At 41.2% G+C, this 22,946-nt stretch overlaps 1 protein-coding gene across 3 annotated transcripts in view; it reads right to left on the bottom strand.

The window, feature by feature from the left end:
- The window catches only part of FMNL2 (formin like 2), a 304,567-nt gene that overhangs the window by 81,844 nt on the left and 199,777 nt on the right, over positions 1–22,946 (bottom strand). For all 3 annotated transcript variants that reach the window (XM_029225790.1, XM_029225791.1, XM_029225792.1), the window contains exons 3-6: positions 21,786–21,866; positions 16,795–16,871; positions 7,708–7,791; positions 4,212–4,364 (exon numbers count right to left, since the gene is read on the bottom strand). In XM_029225790.1, the coding sequence (XP_029081623.1) occupies positions 4,212–4,364; positions 7,708–7,791; positions 16,795–16,871; positions 21,786–21,866 (395 nt within the window). The remainder of the gene's footprint in view (positions 1–4,211; positions 4,365–7,707; positions 7,792–16,794; positions 16,872–21,785; positions 21,867–22,946) is intronic.

The following is a 22,946-nucleotide window of genomic DNA, read 5'->3' on the forward strand; positions in this document are numbered from 1 at the left end:
ATTAGACAGCCCTCCACCCCTCTGTACCAGAAATGACAGGTTCTCCCCTCTTTCCCAAACATGTCTGATCTTTGATGTAAGGTTTTGCTCGTCGTATGCTCATTCACTTTACCTCTACCTGGAGCAGCCTTTCCTCACCCTGAGGAGCAACTCTGGCCATCACCCAAAGTCCCAGTTTACATCTGATCCCTTCCTCCAGGCTTTTAGTGCTCCACCCTTTTCCTTTAAAATTTGGAACACTGATTTATTATCTATGGCACTGCTTACTTAAGTCTAATAGCATTAACCATGACATTCTTAAAAAATAAGACCCGTGTCTTCAAAAATCTAGTGTGCACATATATGCATATACAGCATCATTTAATTTAGCTAGATCTGTAGCCACGTTAACAGAAATCTATCTTAACTGAAGGTACACCAGACTCTAAGCTTATGAAACAGCACAATCCAGGTTTCTACTGCATCAACAAACATTTTTTACAACTGCCAACCTGACAAATTTATGATAATACAGAATCTAATAGTTGATACAACTCCTGGTGAGTGTCATGTCATAAAATACTTAATCTGTTTTAAATAGCTAAAAAATAAAGTCTAAATACGAAGAGAGTGTGCATCATTCTAATTTTGTTTAAAAACAGAGCGTTTTTCCTTTTCTTTAATCAAGCCCCATTTATAAAGTGTATGCTTTTTTTAATGTATTTATTTATTTTTATTTTTGGATGCGCTGGGTCTTTCATTGCTGCGTGCAGGCCTTCTCCAGCTGCGGAGAGTCGGGGCCACTCTTCATTGCGGTGCACGGGCTTCTCATTGCGGTGGCTTCTCTTGTTGCGGAGCACAGGTTCCAGGCACGTGGGCTTCAGTAGCTGTGGCATGCGGGCTCAGTATTTGTGGCTCGTGGGCTCTAGAGTGCAGGCTCAGCAGTTGTGGCACACGGCTTGGTTGCTCCGCGGCATATGGGATCTTCCTGGACCAGGGCCCAAACCCGCATCCCCTGCATTGGCAGGGGAATTCTCAACCACTGCGCCACCAGGGAAGTCCCTATAAAGTGTTTTAAATTTCTTGACAACTCATTTCTTCCTCCAAGTTTAACCAACCCTTTTGCTAAGTGATATAGGGTAAGATTACTGAATCTACATTATTATCTGGAGATAGAGATGAGGGAACTAAAATCTGTATTTGGATACAGAAAATATATTCTAATCAAAAAAAGCTACCAGAATAAATCATCTCTACCGAACGTGACTTAGTATCCTTTTATCCATCAAAAAAAAGAACTGTAATAATATTTAAACTGCAATATAGCCTAAAGGTTCAAATTCTTAAAAGGAAGAATCATAATATGTTAACAGAGTGTATCAAAGTTTAAAAGGCACTGGGCTTTACCCCAGTAGAGTGATGGCAAGAAGCCATGCAGTTATCATATTATAACACGGAGAGCAGCTGCCATACTCTGTCGCCATGCACTATAAGCTCTCTTGGGCGACATTTTCACCCATGACTTATGAGATTTTCCAGTTTGAAGCCTCAACATCAGTGTGTAAACTGAAGCGACTTCAGAGGCAACAGGGAGAGAAGCAGCTCTGGTGGCATTTGAAATGAAGATACTCAGGCAGAGAAACCAATCTGGCGGTGATGCAAGAGATGAATGGAACCGGAGGAAGAGGAGACAGGAGGACAAGGCGATCAGAAATGAGATGGCAGGGCTTCCCTGGTGGCGCAGTGGTTGAGAGTCTGCCTGCCGATGCAGGGGACATGGGTTCGTGCCCCGGTTCGGGAAGATCCCACATGCCGCAGAGCGGCTAGGCCCGTGAGCCATGGCCGCTGAGCCTGCGCGTCCGGAGCCTGTGCTCCGCAACGGGAGAGGCCACAACAGTGAGAGGCCCGCGTACCGCAAAAAAAAAAAAAAAAAAAAAAAGAAATGAGATGGCAGAATGAAAAAGAAGGCCAACAAAAAGAAAGCCAAAAAGTAGAGGCAGCAGAGGAAGAAAGGGGAGAGAGGAAGGAGGAGGAAGAGAAAAAGACATAAACAATCTTTGGGTCTATGAAAAGCAACATGTACCGTGCGCCTGCACTTCTGATTGCTGTTTTTATAAGTCAGAGATGCTATCAAATGACCAAATACAGAATTAGAATCCATGCACACAAGAGCTGGAATATCACTGATATACATCATTTAAAAACAAAAACAAAAATTCAAGTCAACAAGTGGCATGAAAGTTACTGCCATATTGGTTTTCTTGAGAGCCCATGATGGAGAGCCAAAGGAATTTCAAATGTTCCACTCCTGAGCTTGAAACTGTTTAAGCACAAAAAAGAATGTGACGCTCGTTTCTTAGTTGGTCATCTTCAAGCACACCTGCCAATCAGAAATGTCACAACGGTTCCCAAGTTTCTCAAAACAGCATTTCCATCGTGTCTTTCTCTCTATACTTGGGGTCTCTCTTTTTTTTTTTTTTTCCAATTTAAAATGAATTCTAGCAGGATCTACCTTAAGCCAACCGTGAGGCAAATCAGGCTGGACACTGATGTCCCTATACCGTGCTGTCCAGGGTCCAGGATCACAACTCTCCTTGGATGTGAGATGTTTCCCCTATTTTTCCGACTCCTCCACTCTACCAGAAACAATGTACTCTCAATAACAGTCTTCAGTAATTTGAAAATAGGTGTAATGAGTTATTAGTCAGAAAAATGACTTCCGGTTAAGATGGTAGCTGGCCAATATATGATACTTTCCAGCTAAGAAATGAGGAGAAAGCAAGTTAAAACGTACTTTGTCAATTAAATTTCTTACACATAATTATAGCTAAACTAATGGTAAGAGTTTCCATTCGAGTTACAAGGTGATTAGGGAATTCTTCAGGCACAACTGGCCTTCCTTCAACTTCTCTATCAGCCCACATATTCCTCTGTCCACATGTAAAGTTCACACAGACCAGCAGGTTATATAGCCTTTGACCTATTGCAAATACTGTGAGATGAACTGAAACATGGTTCTTCATTATTACTGAATCATTCCAAAGCCGTTAATATTTTTGGCATTTCCAAACAAGGAAAATCTGAATGCTTGATAGGAAGCATCGCATTCAAACAACAAATCCCAGAGCAGAACTGAACTTCATTCTAAAGACTTTAACTTTCCATGACCAAAACCCAAGTCAAAGGGACAAGAGGTAATAAAAAGGCTACCAAATACAAAAGGTCTGAAAGCCACGTATTCACTGATCACAACCTGACACATGGACTTTACTACAATGACCCAACACCCATGGTGATCTTAAATAGTGACAGGAACAACGTCCACTTGCCAGATCAAGCCTGAAATAAGCGAGATAAAATTGTCAAGCTACAAAGAGTAAGCAACATTTGGGAATGAGGGGCTTATTAATAAAAATTTTTATTAAACTCCTGCAACATAGAAACCTTTATGAACTTGCTCTAGATGATAACTCTGTCTTGTCGGGCAGGAGTTTTGATTTACCCGCCCATGTATACTAACTCTGAGTACAGTGGCTAGCAAATTACAGAAGCTCAGAAGTATTTTTCAGTGAATGGTTGTAGGTCTGAGTGAATGAACAATCTCAGTGATATTACACCCAGGTGTTCATCCCCCATCCTAACTTAGCACGGTGGTATTTCAGCCAGAAAAGACAGGAGAAGGAATCCCTAGGAGGAAATAGAAGGTTGACAATGGAGAGCACACCCAACCAAAGGAGCACTGCTTAAAGGCATCTCCTTAATAAAAATGATCACTACAGCATTCTGTACCTATGTCTAAGAACACATCCCACAGAACACACACCTGAGCTATCACGGGAGGAAGGGAAGAGAGGAATCGGGTTTAAACAGCATCAAGTTCTTGAGATCCTCAGATCTCGATGTGCTGCCTCTACCCAGGAAACAGAGGCCAAGTCAGTATATCAGCACCTTCCTGGTTTCAGAAACTTATCTGCCTATGGAGACTACTCTGTTGTGTCATTTGGCAGCAGAATTTTTTTTTTTCTCTGCTGAATGGAGTGGTATCTGCAGAAAGCTATTGAAAGTGACTGAGTATTGCCCCAGTGATGATTCCATGAACTCCCAAAGAAACCTGCATTTGCAATCACTGACAACACAAGTGCTGTGTGGCAAGATACAGCAATACATGGCCCAGGATCCTCAACAGAAGCTGTCCTGACATATCTGCCTCTTTCCTGAATCAAGGCACTCACCGCAGTGCAGGATGTCTTCCCGAGCGGGATACACTGTTGCCCACGGGGGAAGGCAGGTTGCTCCCTCTGTGCAGGTCCTCGATGGACCGACTCCAGGGCTTTGATTTGTCCACTGAGCTCTCCACAGTGCTTTCCACACTTTCAAAGTCAAAACTAAAACAAAAGAGAAATGCCACTAAAGACTTAATTCACATTCACACAAATACATGGATGTGCAAAACTCACTCCTTCCAACTCCTTCTGCACCTTAATATGGGTAGTTTTTGCAAACAAAGAAACCTGAAAATGGAATACAAACGAATTTTCATGGACTGAGCGTTACCTTTGAAAATACAGAATGACAAATAGGGATGTGTTATTCGTATCTTATTATAAGGCTTGCTGACTTACCGATTACTAATGAGCTATGGTGGGATGGGGAAGAAAGATCTCAGAGCTGTCTTCATTTTGCTTTAACAAGTCAATATGTTAGGCTTATACTAATTTATTCCTCTCCGTCAAGTTTCACTGAGCATTTTCGCCTAGTGTGTTGGCAAGTGTACCTTTCCAACCATATGTGATACATTACTTGCAAAGTTATGAATTTGCTTTGATTTTGGAATCTCTTCCCAATGTGGTGCTCTTTAAAGTAGGGCTGTTGTTTCTCTGACATTTTTTGAGGTTATTACTCATGTTCACCATGTTAGAATAAATGGCTAGTTAAATTGCTCATTCTTGTATAATTTTAGGAACTTTTAAACAGACAGGCCTTTGTGTTCTGTGCATTCTTCCCCTTCCAAAGTCAGTAGCTCTGCTTTCTCAAAAATACATTTTATCAACTGCTTCAACCCATAGTTCCATCAAGCAACACCTGATCGGACAGAAAATAAACACAATGCAGCCATAATTAATAGCATCTGGAAGATATTGGAGGGTATCATGGGAAAAAAACATCAACAACACATATTGGAAATAGCAAGTATGACTTTTTATACAAGCATGACTGCCAAAATTAAATATTTGGTTAGAACTACCATCTGTAAACTAGGTTATGCTCTCCATTTATTAAACTGTAATCCAGATAACAGAGACCGATGCACAAAGTCATTGAATGGGTCTAACAATTCTGTCATTCCTTAGGATACAGGAAGCAGTGAACAGAAAAGGGGTGGAATTGAGGAATCTAACAGATCCTTAAGGACTAAAAATAGAAGCCTATAACTGACACTGGAAAAGGTAAACCTAGGGGGCATCCCAAGGTCACTCATGTCATTACGACTCCCGCCAAGCCACTCTGCAGCCCCCATATGTTCAGTTGTTCAGCATCCTTATGCTCCTCTCAGCTCATCTCCGACTCTCACTGAGCAGAAAAAAGAAACACATACCTTGGTGAAAGCTCCCGTTTTAGGGAAGGCACATGAGTCTGTTATTTCACATTACGTGAGCTAGAAAATTGTCACATGCTGAGGAATAGTAAGAAATTTTTTTCAGCCCATTTAGTTTCAAGAAAGTATGTACATAAATTATGTATCTATATATAATTTTTCATGTAATTAAAGTATAAAATTTCATGTAATTAATTTTGTAAGGAAAACAAAAATAAAACTATTAAGCAAAGAATGTAAAGCTAATGCCCACCCCACCCCCAAAAAAGTAGAAGATTAGGAACCAAAAGCTCTGAGTTCTGATCTTTTGTTGTCTTTGCTCTTGGCCTGCAGACCAGAAGAATTCCCTCAGAGTAGCACTACCTTTTCCCATTGGTCTCGTGTGTAGATGCATTAGGGAAAGCTCGTTTACAAGTTCTATCGTGATGGGGTAAGGGGTTAATTACAGCAAACATATTACAAACAGCATGCAATTCTTTCCCATTATTCCTGTAGTTTCTTAGCCCTTCCTTAATTCCTCAATAAATATTCTTCCAGATTTTAAAATATGCAACAGGATAATATTCCTATTCTGTTTTGTCATATAATATAAATTGTAAGGGAGATTAGCAGTTTTCAATGTAATGGAGGTAGATAAGGAACAACGTTTGGAAGAGCATGCTACAAAAACTAGAATTATAAGGAAGATAAGAACTTATCTACTGGGTTTTCTTATTATATTCCATATCATATATGAGTTATCAAAACTGAAACTCATCAGGCCAGTTTCAGTTAACACTTTACTTTCTGCAGCTATAAGGTAGGAATAATTATAGTTTTCTCTTCACAAATTCTCCAGGAAGCGATGAGGATTTTAAGATAACATCTGGTTAGATCTTAAAGTGGGGCAATATAAAAAACAAGTTCCTGCTTTGAAAAGAAGAGTTGAGAAGAAAAAAAAACACCACCTAGGCTGAAATGTCTTCCAATCAAATTAAAAATACAGTATTGGGACTTCCCTGGTGGTGCAGTGGTTAAGAATCCGCCTGCCAATGCAGGGGACATGGGTTTGATCCCTGGTCCCGGAAGATCCCACATGCTGCGGAGCAACTAAGCCCATGCGCTACAACTACTAAGCCTGCGCTCTAGAGCCCGCGAGCCGCAACTACTGAGCCTGCGCACCCTACAGTCCATGCACCGCAACTATGGAGCCCACGCACCACAACTACTGAAGCCCATGCGCTCTAGAGCCCGCATGCTGCAACTACTGAAGCCTGCGTGCCTAGAGTCCGTGTTCCACAGCAAGGGAAGCCACGGCAGTGAGAAGTCCGTGCGGAACAATGAAGATCCATCACAGCCAAAAAAATAAATAAAAATTTTAAGAATACAGTATTATTTCCTCAATCTGTGTATGTGAGAGTGGATACTGGAATAGTTTTTGATTAAAGAGGAAATGTGGAGAAGAGAACGTCTCATTCAAATGTACACTTTCCTTTCCTGTTGTAAATCTTTCCAGAAGCCTAGCAAATGAGAAAACTTTATGAATCAACAAAGGAAAGGTGAAATAAGTAAAAATTTTTTCCTGCTCTGCCCTATTTTTTCCCCTTCCCCCTATGAAGGGGAAGTCAAAACAATACAAATACATATAAATTAAAAAGGGAAAACCTCTTGCTGACTCCACTTCCTCCACTCCCACTGTGTTTGGTACCTACTTCTGCAATCATTTTCTCTGTATTTACTAACACCTACAAATATGCATATACAAGTTTGTTTTTTTTTTTAATAAAAAGGGAGTCACTCCTCTGTACTTTGCTTTATTCGCTCAACAATATATCATATACCTCTTCCAATAATTGCTACAGTATTCTACCATATGGATATACATAACTTGAGCACTAAAGAAAGCACTTCTTTTTGAAATAAGCACTCCTCTAAGGGTGGTTTTACTCCCCTGTTTTATTTCTGCCTTAAAAGCATTTCTAACAACAATTATGAGATTTGCTTTTAGTTACTTGAATATAAACAAACCTCCTTAAACCTTACCACATCTGCTTCTGGGTGTCTCCCCTCAGTGTGGTACCTAATTTTACCACTGAGATGCAACTTCTGTGACCACATAAAATTTAAAAGGAAACAAGCCAAGTTTTACTTACGTTACTGCGTATTGTGCAAATGACAGATATTCTACTAGAACATCAAGACCTTTATTTTCTTCATTCAGAAACTCTCTGACCCATCTGTTAAAAAAAAAAAAAAAATCATTGGCAAAGTTCATCGCATGCTCTACCATGAAAAGGACACAGTGAAAACTTGTTTTTTTTCCACCAGAAACATTCACCGCCTGAAAGGAACTATGGAGTAAGGCCTAGACTATAACACATGAGGTAGGAGCTTTTAAATATGGCAACTAAGAAAACCATAATATTTCAGCATGAGCGACGAGGGGTCAAAAAGTGTACGAGTTTCTTCCTTGTATTTTACTGCTTAGGAGGCTGACGATAACCTGTAAGGAACTTTCTAAAACAGGAACTTGCTAACTGTCCTTTTCTTCCACCACAATTGATCTGGAGCCTGCTTGTTTAAGGAGCCAAGACTGCACGGGGAATCAGGCAGACTAGGGACATGACAACATAACCACTGAAATCCAGGCCAGATTCCAAATCCACATTCAACTCCTTCTTGGCACACTGAGCTGTAGAAAACACTCAACTAGCCAATGAGAGACCAGTGTTTATGGGCTTCTGGAAATTCAATAGGGATAATGACTTACTTAATTTTTTCCATGAATGTTAAAACCTTTTAAAAAGTCGCAGGCACCACGCACCATCATCAAAGCCAAGGTGTGACAAATACCATGCTTCTTAAAATTCATTTTAAAATGATACCACTTTGCATTTGAATGGTGGATCCGTACGCAGTTCACTGAGAATGTTTACACATTTTTATTTGTTCATAACAACGCCTAGAAGATGGAGCAGAGTGGTCAGGTACTGAGGATAAACACCTGTTACCGCATGTCACAGATTTCCTCCAGGACATCCACCTTCAAAGAACATGTGATACCCCATCAAGCCTTCACTGGGTTGGAAACTCCAAGAAGTAATAAGTAAAAAGCTGTGCTATTCTATCACAGAAGTGATCTTGGGGTACATCTGCCAACAGCAATGCAAAGTGGTTGCCTTCCTCCAGGAATACCAAGCCAACAAGGTCCACCAGCTATGCACACGATGGCTCCTACAGAAACCAGTTTTGACAGCTATTAGAACAACAGTGGGACAATTCTACCGTGTGTCTTTAAGGATGAGCAGTCCCTTGAGGTTTCTGTCTTAAAGGAAGGAAAAAAACCTGGTGGATTCAGAACGCCTATTTTTAAAATTTTGTTTTTAGGGGGATTTTGTGGTGGTTGTTTGTTTTATCCTCCAGCTCATCCTTTCTTCTAGTCCTATCATCGGCATAATGTAACCTCAGGTCTTCAGGCAGTTCCAGAAGACAGTAAGGTGGAAAAAGTAGATAGCTTGCCTCGTACTTCCCCCCAAGTGCCTCAGGCAGGCTGTGACAAAAAGTATGCACTCAACATAGCCACGTGTAAGTATATAACATTTAATCTAAAAGAGACCTAGGGAATTCCCTGGCCATCCAGTGGTTAGGACGCCGTGCTCTCACGGCCAAGGGCCCAGGTTCAATCCCTGGTCGGGGAACTAAGAACCCACAAACCGCGTGCCCCCCCCCAAGAAAAAGAGAGAGACCTAAAGTGGAAACACTGGCAAAGAAAACACTGCCTTTTGGGTCTCACGAAGTGGCTTTGTTATGAGAGCTGACCAGAACTAAGGGGATGGCTATTAGGAGAGGCTGAAGTTTCATTTCACCACCACCACATACACGCTCTCACAGCATCTACTTCTAGATCCTTATTTTCATTTGATTTATTTTAAATTACTCCCAATATGGCTAGGTCTCAGAAGACATTGGACATTTTTAAGTGCTGATAATTAAAAGCTTAGAAATGGTAAAAAAAAAAAAAAAAATTCCCTTTTAAAACTGGTAGGAGACTGAAGAAAGCTAGAACTTACTATCAAATCAGATGACTAGCTGTGCTCTTGAAATTCAAGCCTCTTAGCCTCTCTGAGGCCTCTCCATTGGTCAGATCTATGGGTTCTGACTGCATAATTTAAACTAGCCCTCCTTGGTGGCTGCACAAAACCACAGGGTCCAGATTTTTCAGAGCAATCTTGGTTTCACATATTCTGTCTCAGTGACCCATAAGAACACTCTAATTTAGGAGTTGAGAAAAACAGCCATTATAGTTCCTTTTGGTTGATTTTCCAGACACTGCCTCTAAAATGTAGAGATGGTCCACGACATCCTAAGGACCTGCTAGCACCTTCATCTCACTTAGTTTAGCCACAAACTGGAGAGAAGGCAAATGACTCATGGATATTAAAAAAAAAAAAAAAAAAAAGAGGAAGGAAGGAAGAAAGAAATGGTGGGAAATAGCCAAATACAGTCAGAGCTACATTTCTCTTCACTCAAAGTACTAATATGCATATATTTTCATGCAGTGATAAAACCTATTAATTGGCTTTTACTTCAATTTAGTGCCCTTATCAGTGCCCCTGCCCTGACTTGCTGACTTTGAGTGAAAGCGCTTTAAAAATAAATTTCAGGACTTCCCTGGTGGAGCAGTGGTTAAGAATCTGCCTGCCAATGCAGGGAACACGGGTTCGAGCCCTGGTCTGGGAATATGCCACATGCCGTGGAGCAACTAAGCCCATGCGCCACAACTACTAAGCCTGCGCTCTAGAGCCCGTGCCCCGCAACAAGAGAAGCCACTGCAGTGAGAAGCCCGCGCACCGCAACAAAGACCCAACACAGCCAAAAATAAAATAAATAAAACCTTACTTTTAAATTAATTAATTCATTAATTAATTTCAAAGTGAAAGTCAGGAGCCAGCTGCTCCGTTCCTAAAAAGTCAGCGACAGTGTAACACATCCTGCCTTTGAGAGGTTTAATTTCATTTTTAACCTCTTTTTCTAAACTGTGAGATCTTCCCTGGGTCTCTGTTCTGGCCCAAACCCCTGCAGGTGGTTTAGGAAAGAATAAGATAGAGATCCATCACAGCTGACTACCTTACCCCCTTTGTCAAGTGGTATCAGGTTAGTAAAGTCATCTCAGCAAAAAGGCTATGGATTACAAGAAAAGAACAGCCTTCTCTTTTCTTCTTGTCCTCTCAATCCCTATCCCTTCTTCACTTAGGATATTCTGTATAGGAGAAAACAGAGGCGAGAGTGAACTTCTGTGGAAATCAAATAGGTAGAGATGAAAAAAGGGCAACTTTCCAAGCAGTATGTTTAATCTAAAGGCATAAAAAAATGGATGCCCCATTCTGCAGATTTATGTACATGATCATGACATATCATAAATGGAGGGTTCCTACAGTAAATTTCCATTTTCACCTCTGCGCATGCTACACACGCTTTAATATAGTGCCAATATGCAAACAGTTTCAAATTGGGTGATTACAAGTTTTGGAAAGTAGAATTATTTCTGACTCTGACAGCATGCATCACTTACTGAGTACCTCACAGATTCGATGTAATTACCATATGTTGTAAATTTGAATTTACGCAAATTCCAAATCAACTGCTTAGGAGCTGGAAGGCACAGTGATAATGAGAAATAGCTCTGGAAAAAAAAACTTATTCAAGGAAGGGCTCTAAATGCAAGTGCCAAGAGTTACTGTTTTACTGTAGACAGGTCAAAGCTTTGTTTCCAAATTGCTATTGTCTTCTCTCTGCCTCCCAAATCTCAGAACCTCGTTGTTCTCATCTAGAAAATAAAGTCTCAAAGGACATTACTGGCTTTAAATTTCTAAGATCAAACAACAAAACAGACCCGAGACACACAAGATGAATGGACAGATGGTGAATTCCCTCTGCCAGTTTCCTTTAGAGGGATACTACAGGCATCCGGTAGGAACTGCAGTTGCTGACAAATCATGAAAAAAAAATCACAAGAAGCGAGAGATAGAAGGTAAACGTCACTCAGATCCATCATCAGCTACCAAATCTGTGCTGTGAGACAGCATCTCAAACTGGTTCTCAAAGTACAGCCCATGGACCACCAGGGGTCCCTGAAACCCTCTCAGGGGTCTATGAAGTTAAACCTATTTTCATACAAATATTAAGTCGTCGCTTTGGTCACTGTGCTGACACTTGCACTGATGGTACAAAAGAAATGGGAATGAAACTGCTACCACCAAACAATACACCTTTTTACTGTATTCTTCACCCCAAGCACTCAGAAAGGGGAAAAAAGTCAGCTTCACTTAAACCTGTCCTCAGTGAAGTGCTAAAAATTACTGACTTTATTAAAGCTTGCTCCTTGAATATACGTCTTTTTAATTCTCTGTGTGACAAAATGGAATGCCCACATATAGCACTTCTGCTGCCTGCCCAAGCACCACGGCCGTCTTGAGGAAAAACACTGGTGCAATTGCTGGAGCTGCAAACTGACCCAGCCATTTTCTACATGGAATGTCCAATGACAGACACATTGTGGTTATTCTCTCTTGGGTATTTGGCAGATATTCTCAAAAGTGAATGAAGTGAGCCTGTCATTGTCAGGAAAAGAACTGACAATATTTTTTGTCAATGATAAAATCTGAGCTTACAAACAAAAAAATTAGAATTCTGGAACACTTATATTTACCACCATGAGTCTGACAGCTTCCCAATACCTAAAGTAAATTCTGATGACACTGGTGATTATTAACAAATATGATTTTATATTGTAGAATAAAATGTGTTGATGTTTGAAAGATCAGGATAACTCAGTGAAACAATATATTTCAAATGATTTTTTCATGATGTTAAAAAGTATTCAGGGGTAGAAATACCCAATCAAAGTGAAAGACAGCACAATGGATTTTAGTATCGACATAACAGAACACAAAAGCTAACTGATTCGGTTTCAGATTCTATCAATACATTGCAACTAACGTTAAGAAATTACACCTTTAAATTTTGGTGTGATACCAAAAAATAGCCACAATTATCTGAAACGGTTACTTAAAAACTCTTCATTTTTCCAAGTGTGTATCTGTGTAAGGCCAGGTTTCCTTCCTATACATCAACCAAAACACATCATTAACAAATTGAATGCAGACAAAGATATGAGAATCCAGCTGCCTTCTATTAGTGAGACAGTAAAAAGATTTGTAAACGTGTAAATCAATGCCACCCTTGTCACTAAATTTTTTTTGCTTTGGAAAATAGTTATTTTTCATGAAATATGTTATTTGTGCTATATTATGTTTATTATTTTATATTTATATATTTACATTGAATATTTATTGTTAAATAAATATTAAATTTTATTAAATAAGCATATCTAAAATTTATTAGTTTAAATTTCCAATATGGTAACATTAATAGCTAAAACCCACATAAAAACTTACTGGGGCTCAAAATAATTTAAGACACTAAAGGAGTCCTGAAATCAAAAAATTTAAGAACTGCTGGTTTAGATAACAGGCTTTAGATTTGGACATCTCCAGGTCCAAACCTCAGTGCTTCTCAATTGTGTGGACTTGAGCAAGATATTTAATTGCGGACTCTGTTTCCTCATCTGTAAAACGGAGGTTCAGAGGAAAAGGGCAATAATAAAAAGATTTCTGTAAGAAATAATACGTTTAACTTACCAAATACAGTGCTTAGTAACAAATACAGTGCTTAAGAAATGACTAAATGATTATGATCTTGAGGACTTCCAAAAAGCATCATCTAAGGATGAATTAATCATAGGGTAGCTTGAGGCACACATATACGTGTTAAACCCCAGAGAAGACACTCACTGCACATTCCCCAGCATCTTCCTCCTTCTACAGATCTCCTCCTCTCCTTGCCAACTTGCACCTCCTGCCTGTCACCTCACGCCCATTCTTCTCATCTCCCCCACCGAGATACAGTGAAGCAAGCACCTTTCAGGACGTCTATGACCTTGCACTCAGGATGAAAAGCACCTCCTGCCTGTCACCTCACGCCCATTCTTCTCATCTCCCCCACCGAGATACAGTGAAGCAAGCACCTTTCAGGACGTCTATGACCTTGCACTCAGGATGAAAAGTAATTTTCCATCATAATAGGCAGTTTTACTCAAATGACCTACCTGCAAGGAGAGCGAGCCTACACCTCAGTTTCATGGACTAACATCCGCCAATCTATCCCAACCGCCAGCACCTCTGGAATCTTACCACCCCATATCCAAGACATCCCAACGCCCGTCTCCCAGTAGAGCACAGCCAAGTCAATGTGCTCTAACAGTGCTCAGCTCCCTTCAAGGGTATTTCAAGTCATTGCAAGGGCTTCGATTAGTCATAATCCAATTCTCCTCGACTGTTATAGTTCCTAAGAGTAAGTGAATGAGATTATTTCTAGTCCAATCCTTATTTCAATTTGGCTCCCCCCCAAAATTAATTATCTTTCTCACGAGACTGTTCCATTTATAGTTTTAGGCTGACCCTTTTGCTTGACAAAGCTGTAGCTTGGAATGTTACTTCAGCAAAGCCCCAGATTTTAACCTTGGAATGCAGGCATATGCCAAAAATAATTTTTTTTTAAGAGAAGTAGATTTTAAATGTAATTCTTCCTTTTAATTTCGGCAAATCATAAACTCCTAGGTAACAGGGTCCTTTTAGACAGAGAAGGTAACATTCTCTGCATGGGTTTCCTTAGGGATATATTACACAACACTGTCCGATAATTATTACATTTAATATTATTTTCAACAAGCATAACAACAAATAACAGCTATCATATATTGAGAGTAATTACTAGGTATTAAACCCTATATTAGGTCTTTCATAAGTTATCTCATTTAATCCTTACAACATTCCTATTAGATAAGTATTATTATCCTCATTTTATAGATGAGAAGTCAACTTAGGTCACATGATAAATACAGAGAGTTTATGTAACTTACGTAAGTCAAATAACTGATAAGGGGGCATGGCAAAAATATGAGCCAAGATCTCTCTTTCCCTAAGGAAAATGGGCACCCAATTACCTTTCTAATATGGTACCCCAAAGAGTGCAATAAAAATCTAAGGATTCCCTATGCAGCACCTTGCATTCCCAGAAATCCTCACTGTACTAATTGATTACTTTCACATTATTTAGTAATTCTTCAGAAGTTTTCCCAATCAAATACGGTCAAGCCAGTTAGTTTCCATCAAGAAAAGTCCAGTTCAGGTTTGGGTTTTCAGGACAAGCAAATCAGGTCAAAATCCTGGTGTGTGGTTTCACTCCGTATAAGGTTATTCCAATAATGGGTTTCAGACAATCAGACAATGCACTTCCATGAACTTTTGTGCTGCTAAAGCCAACGCTTTCCAAGTGTCTCACGTAGATAGTAGACAAGGGGAAACTTCAGCTGGTGAAGATGAAAGAAATGCAAGAATCTTTCAACATGCCTAGAGTATCCTAAACAACAAACCACTCCAACTGCTTGCAGATTTGCACTGGCTTCCACCCAACCAGACCTCTTCTACTCAGCCAACTTTATATTGGAAATGATCGCCTTGCCTTGGTATTTGATGGTCAATTTCACATTATTTCAGCAATGCTTAAAGAAATGCTTTCTGACAGTTTGTAGAAATCCTGGCTGCAGCTCATGCCACCATTTTCAGTCAAGAAGAAGTGCCAACAGTATGGGGTTGGACCCTACCAAATGGAATCTAGCTCCTGATCCACAAATATTGGAAAGTATTTGAATTTCCTAAGCTTTGGATGCCCAGCTATATTAAATCACCAACACTTTCACCCCCAATAGGCAAGCCTCATTGTTTTGATCCCAGAGTCCCGATTATCTTATTTCCTTTCAAGGAAAGAGCTGCCAGATTAGGCTAGATAAGAAAAAGAACATCGCATTTTGAACAAAACGTCTGGCTGGCTCTACAGCTGTAGACTTTGTGGAAGTCTCTCACCTTCTCTGGTCCTTAATTCTTTTAATTTGTAAAATGAGGGTCTAGGCAATCCTAAATTTCTCTTCCACTTCTATTTTCATGACACTCTGATCCACTGTTCTATAGCCCATTTTCTGGGACAAGGGTGATTATCAACCTTAGGTTAGAATCAGTTCATCTTCCAAATATTTCATTCTCAAGGTGCCAAACATGTGAAATTATCCTTAAGGAAACGAATATTCTCACCCAGGCTATGGAGCTATAAATTAACCTTGCATTTCTATGACTTAAAAAAGCTTATTCTGAAATAACTGCAGAAAATAACCATTTGAATGGCTTATGCCAAACATACTCAGAAGTAGAAGTAAACTGCTACTTAGGTAATTATTTTACAAAGACGCTGAAAAACAAAAATGTAATATATATGTAAAACTTCATTTCCAATAGACCTATCACAGGGGAAAATTCTAAAAGATCTAAAGTCTACAGTCTTTCCCTTGCAAATCTCAAAGAATCAAAATCCAGAGGGGTTAAATGATTGCCAGATGTTAAACAGGCACTTTAGGAAGAATTGAAGCTATAAAATAAAATACTGACATCATTCTGCCTTAGAGAGAAACCATCTTATTTGAAGGTACTGTACAATTCTGATTATCTCAGGAGGGAGGGAGTATGTAATGAAGTTGTACTTGGCTTGAGGCAAAGCAACCATGCTGTTGTATGAAAAACTCTTCGAAATGCTTAGTGCAGAGATTCCCCAAACTTTACTTTCCAGTGTGGATTTAGATTTCATGGTCCTAAAATTTGGGGATGTAGGAAGAAGAGACTCAGAATGAAGTATCTAAATGCAAGGGGGTATGTCAAGTGACACCACTCCAGCTTCTGTCCCCTTCTGGCCAGGGAACTGAGAAAAGAATGAAGCAGCTTCAAGTAACCAGGTCAAAGACCTCCAGGGAAGGCTTCAAGATCTTCCAGGATCTCAGTCTACATGACTTGGGGGTTCCTGACTTCCCAGGGAATCACTATACACACACCATCACTGCATGCAAGCAGAGAACTTTACAATTAGTATGAACATCCCAAATCAAGGACTGTCTGTCCTGCTTCTGATTCTTGCACAGTGAGCAATTCAAGAACTAAAACAAAGCTTCCACCCATCTAAACCTCAGTCTCAACTTATAACGAACAGTAAGGAAGCTTAATTCTTTGGATATGATTCAGTCACTTTGTAAAGTGTCCAAAAGGTTTAGAGCTAAAATGTTCAGTGGGCACACTTACCCAATGTGGTTGGTTCTTAAAGAAATTTCCAGTTCTCTTAGCACTTGTGTGGACTCTTGAACACGCCGTCTGAATTTCTGTAATTCAAGAACACATACTCTCACAAAACATATTTTAGCAAGGGCTATAACTGCAGCTTACTTGTAATAAGTTTAACAGAATATGAAAATATCTCTGCTTCTAAAGTGGGCTTCTCACACATTTCTTTTTGCAAAGCACACAAATTTTTCTCATCGTAACAGTCAGCTTATGTGAAAGGACTGGGGAAAATGACTTACTTCATATACTAAGTGTCTCTGAGTAAGTAGCTTATTTTTTTCCCTACCCCACAATACAACAATACTCACTGACATACCTATGCTGGGGTCCCAAAAATCACCCGTTTCAATGATGCGCTAGGGGCTCACAGGACTCAGCATACAGTCGTTCTTGCTGCTAGGATTTATTACATCAAAAAGATGCAAGATATAATCAGCTAAAGGGAAAAGGTGCGTGGGGTGAAGTCCAGAGGAAACCAGATACAAGCTTCCAAGAGGATTCGCCCATAGGAGTCATAAATGACAATATTCGTGAAATGCTGTCAACCAGGGAAGCTCATTAGACACTTAGTGGCTGGGGTTTTTACTGGCTCATCACTTGAGCACTCTCTGCCTAGCACATACCAAAAGTGCAGCCTCCCAAAAGGAAAACCGGCATTCCGCATAAACCATGTAGTTGGCATCAACAGTTTGGGCACGGTGAGTCATTATTAACAGGGAATTCTGGGAACTCTCCCGAAATCCAGGTCCCCAGTCGCCAACCAAGAGCCAAACTTGCAAGCAGGCCTCTCTAAGGTGGAAGTCTCATGCCTACTATGCTTGTTCTTTTCTGCATGACCTCACGTGGAAGGTCCCTCCTCTAGACACCTCCCTTCTACTTGAGGAATGTCCTTCCTCATTCCCCTGCCTATCAAAATGCCACGTGTCCTTCCAGAACTCCCTCAGGTCTCCCTTGCCACAATGAATCCTCCTCTGATAGTAAATGTACTCATTTCTCTATCCTCTCGACTCCAAATAATCTCCAAGGGATCACTGGGTTGCACTGCACATGAGTTCTTTGGAACACAATTTCCTACAAAAATATTTCTTTACAGTCACTAAAGTCTTAGGCCAGTCTGGAAGAAGGCCATTTGATGTGCAATGCCTTCTGAGAGGCGTTCTATGCTCTCTGTGCTAGAGACCCAAACCACCTTCAGGTTACACTGTTTTCAGGAAAAGACTTTGAGAATCCTGGCTCAGGATATTAGGGATCCTTCTCCTCTGCTCCCATGACTGCAGAAGGAACAGGGTCATCCAGCTCCAAAGACAAAGGCATCCAAGGACAGGAAGGACAGGAGGAAGGTTAGAAAGGAGGATTCCGGGATGTGGGGAAAGGAGAGCCCTGTCACAGGCAGGCCCGGGTGCCCCAGGGAAGACTGGACCCCTGCTCAACACTGACAGGTTCCTGCTACCCTCTTCCCTTCTGAAGACCCTTTACTTCTCCACCAGCTGCTTCTCACCAGAGCAAAAAGTCTCAGTTTCCCCGACTGCCACTCCTGAAGCACCCAAACACCTTCTCAGGTGTGTAGCATCCACGATATGTGAAATAAAAGCATCCCTGATGCCATGAAAAAAGAGAGCCACCCCCTCTTTTGTCAAGAAAGGCTTAAGAAACAACAAAGAGTCATCCATAGGTTGGAGGGACATCCAAGCCCAGTGCTTCCTAGAGAGCCTTCCGGCAATGAGGACTGCCAGTGAGGTAGGGTCTATGGCCACACAGCTGAGGAAACCATTTCCAGGTGTGCTGGATGCTCCAGAGGGGCCAGTCCCATGTCAGAGCCACAAGTCTTGGGCTGTCTGCACATGTGGCCTTTAGGAAACGACTCAGCATTCCTAGCTATGCATTATGCATAATTCTGATTCGTTCCCTGCCGCCTGTGCTGGTTCCCTAACTGAGCCTTATGCTTCCTCAGGGCAAGGTCATCCCTCACATACACTGTGAGCTACAAGGGCACCTAGCACGGAGGACCTAACAGTGTGAAAGAGGATCTGCTGAAGGACTAAGAGGCATGTATCAAAACAAAATAACTCAAAACACTGAGATAAGAGAGGCGACAACAATAGCAGATAACAGTTATTAGGCATTTACTACGAGGCACTACACTTTTGCAACTGCAGGAAAACTGAGGTAGAACTAAACTGACTTCGCCCTGTATTCTATTCTCTTGGCAACCGTTTGAATTTCAGCTGGTGGACTTTGGACCGCAGAGAAATCTTGGCATCCACTTCCCTAACACATAAACAACGGCTGCCAACACTCTGCACTTGTACAACGCACCCAGAATGCTTTAAAACACTTCAAAGGGAAATCGTGCGACTGTGGGAACCAGCGAACAAGAGCTGGGTACCACTTATTAGCAGCGTTCACCCTTCCCCCAGCCCTCTCTGTACACGGCAGGCCCAGGGAGGAGCCCACGGAGACAGCTGAGCCCTGGAGACTTGTATAATAGGGTTTCTTTCACAACTGCAGGGCCCACAGAGGACCAGACTCCTTTCTTCATGGCCTGTCACCTCTCCCTATGCCAGACATGAGCACATCCCCCCAAAGCACAGACTGAGAGCCTCCTGGTATTAAATAAGGAGACTGGTTTGGAGAGATATCTAATTTAGGCTCTTCCTTCCCTGTCCTACAGGGTTTCACATAAAACTACTTAGAAGAAAATCGAAATAGAAGATGCTTAAGAAATTTTTTAGAAGACAGCAAATTAAGTATCTTCAATTCAATGTGAACAAAAGATTAATGAATGAAGTGCTTGAGGACTCCAGACGCAGTTAAGGGTAAACTGCTCAGCTTAGACTGTCTGGCTAAAATGGAAAGCCTGATTGGAAAGCTCTTTCTCCCTGACTCTAATTCAGCTGAGAATCATAAACTCATTTTAACTGCAAGCCATGCCTTACTCCAAGCAAAATCTCCTTTTTTCCAGGCTTTAAGCATGACAGTTATGGTGAGTGGAACAGATCATTTCCTACTGCCAGTTCCTGACAGAACTCTTACTAAAGCAGGGATGGTTGATCCAACATCCATTTTATTTTTTTCTGAAAGCTGAATGACTGATCTTGAAATATGAGGCTCAGGCCAAACACGGCCATTCAGGTGAATACACTCGGCTAGGGCGGGGATTTCAGGAATGAAGGTCAGCCCAGACAGACATCCTTTGTCTTGGGCCTCTTTATGAAGTTATTTGCGAGGAAGCAAAACACTTTCTGAGCAGCTGATTTGTTGTTGTTTTTCATCTTACATTCCCAGGAATAATTGTTCCGAGGAAGAACTGGGACTGGGCCAGGAAGAATCCACCTCTTCTCTCCAACCATCTTCGTCCCCATGGGGCTTGAGGCTGGAGTCTAAGAAGCACTCTCTAGGAGTTTACGTATTTTCCTTTTTTAAAGAATTTGACAAATGTTGAGATAACTGTCAGGGGCTGGGACATTGAGTATACTCTCAGTCTTGTGTACGAATACGGCATTTCTGCCAGACTCAGCTCGGGGTGAGTGTGCCTAATCCTGGGTCTGGGCTGTCCAGCCAGAAGGTTTATGAGTTGGGGGATTTCTGAAAATATTTCTCATACAGAATCTTGCTGCCCCTGTGCAAAAGAAACAGTCTGTTTTGTTTTTTTTTCTGGGTTGTGTTTTATGTATATGGGTATGCCTTCCTTTAACCCTCTCTAATGTGATGAAATTGAAAGGTGCTGTATCCTTGGGGAGGGGGACAAGAAAGAAACTAAGAATTAAGCAGCTGTCTCACTTAGCAGGCCTGACAGAAGCTCTTTTAAAAAAAGAAATGTGTGTGCCGTAATTATGAGGAGGGTATTAGGATACTTTGATAGGTACATTCTTAGAAGAGGAGGCTATGTCACATATGGCGCCTAGGCGACAGCAAAGGTCCACAACCCATTTGCATCATCACTCCTAGACTTTATTTCCGCCTGTCTGCATAGTAACTACAGGACAAAGGGCCAGGAAACGTCCAAAAGGAAATAATAGTTGTACTCCTTTACTTGATTTCTTTCGGCGGGGGGTGGGCACAGTGTTTAGAATGTAAGCAGAAGATGCAGAAAAAGGAGCTTAAAAAATATATCTCAGAGCCAAGAGCCCTGGAAATAGGAGCTAACTAGGAAAACTGTGCCTTTCTGCTCTCATGAGTCACACGCTGAAACAACAGAGGGAATTCAGCTCAAGATATTTTCAGGGCAGCCTTGAAAGCAGGAGCTGTGGAAGGTCAACCGAAAAACAAGTGCTGTCTGGTGACTAGCCCTTTATCCATCTTGAGCAAGGGTGGCTCTGCCCTGAGACATCCCAGGACTGATCCAGGCCCCAGGGCTGTGCCAGGCTACATGCTTTACCACAAGGCATCAGTTTAAACCAATTGTGTGGCTGCACAAAGCAGGGCTTGTTTGTAAAAGGAGAGAGTCCGCTGAGAATGGAATCAGCTATTCTCTCCTTACCTTCTTGGGGCCAGGGGCACGGCTGGGGCGGGGGAAGCCGCTAAAAGCATCAACACAGGATGTGAGTGCACAGCTGGGATGACAAAGCCCCAGTGATTTTTCAAGGTCTCTGGAAATGCACCAAGGCATGAAAGACAAGTATTCCCTTTGCTAGGCCTGTTTTTCTGGGGGCCTGAACACCTCTGGACTGAACCTACTGCCCTGTGTAACTGCAAATGGCAGCAACTCAATAACCATCAGAGGTACATGACTCCCAACTCAGGAAAGTACTTTTAAACACATTCTCAAGCCAGGATGGCTTTTTTCTTTGTCTTTTCATGTTGTCCAGCTCCAACAACTCCAAGGTTGTTTTCCCAGAGGCTCTGTCTGGCAGAGACAATAATGGAGAGGAAGGAAGGTCTCCTCCAGGGCAGGAGGATTCTGCCTGCTAATGAGGAAGCAACAACACAAAGTGGAAACAAATCCATCTTACCTTCCGGGTTACAGCTGGATCCAGATAGCCTTTGAGCTTTTGAATATAAGTATGGGGAGGGTTCTTCACCTGGAATCGTTCCTGCAGGAAGCATGAAAGTAAAGTAAAAGCATGAAAGCTCTGAAGGCATGACGGTCAGCCATATTCACACAGATTTATACTGCTGACCCAAAGCCAAAACGCATCTGCCGCATGACCATGGCCCTGCAAAGAGTCACTGGTTTTGAATCTTTACAGTAGATGTTCTTATCCCCTCCCTCTTTGCCTACAAGGAAACTGAAACTCAGAGCAGATCAGTTCTTCCCTAAGATGATGCAGCAAGTCAGGGGTACAAGTAGATTCAAACCCATGTTTGCCCAACTCTAGAGTCTGACCTGCTTTCTCGGTGGGGCTCTGCAGCTCTCTTTCTCAGAATAATGTTCTGCCCAACCTGTGTTCAGGGACCTCTTTTAGCAGGTCTTCCATCTACTGCATATTCTTTGAATATCTTCAGTGTTGGCAAATCTTTTTCTTTTGAATATTTATTTTATCTTTGAAAACACCAAAAATTTGTCTCAAACTAGATAAAACTAATTTGTTTCAAAAATGAGTCTACTGCTCAGAGACTGCGGTGAGTGTGTATTTGTGTGCATGTGTGTGACCATTAAAGTGTTCCTAAGGCAGTTTCCAAATCAGAAGACTTCAAAGTATTGTGAACAAAGGCACAATCATTGAAATAAGCATATATATATATATATATATATATATATATATATATATAACACATATATGCCAAGGTGATATTTGACTGTGGATCTGGGGTGGGGCCCATGAATCTGCATTTCTAACAAGTTTCATGCTGACAATGTGGATGGAGGGACCACACTTTGAGAAACTCATGCCCACGTGTATCAGGTTTTACAGACCATAATGTCCAACGCAGAATAAGCATTAGTAAGCTGGGCAAAATCCAAAGGCCCACACTATAGAATGGTAAGTACTATATTATAGTCATATAATGATATATGACATTCTGATAAAAAAGAACACACTGTATTGCATGGTTCTATGTGGATGGATTGTTGAGACAAAAAAGAACAAATGATTTCTTTCACAAAAGAGGCAAAATTAAATATTAACTGTTAGGGACACATATATAGGTGGTTTATTCACACACACACA

The sequence above is a fragment of the Monodon monoceros genome, unplaced genomic scaffold (assembly GCF_005190385.1).
Source record: "Monodon monoceros isolate NGI ecotype Baffin Bay Population unplaced genomic scaffold, NGI_Narwhal_1 Super_Scaffold_16, whole genome shotgun sequence".
NCBI lineage: Eukaryota > Metazoa > Chordata > Mammalia > Artiodactyla > Monodontidae > Monodon > Monodon monoceros.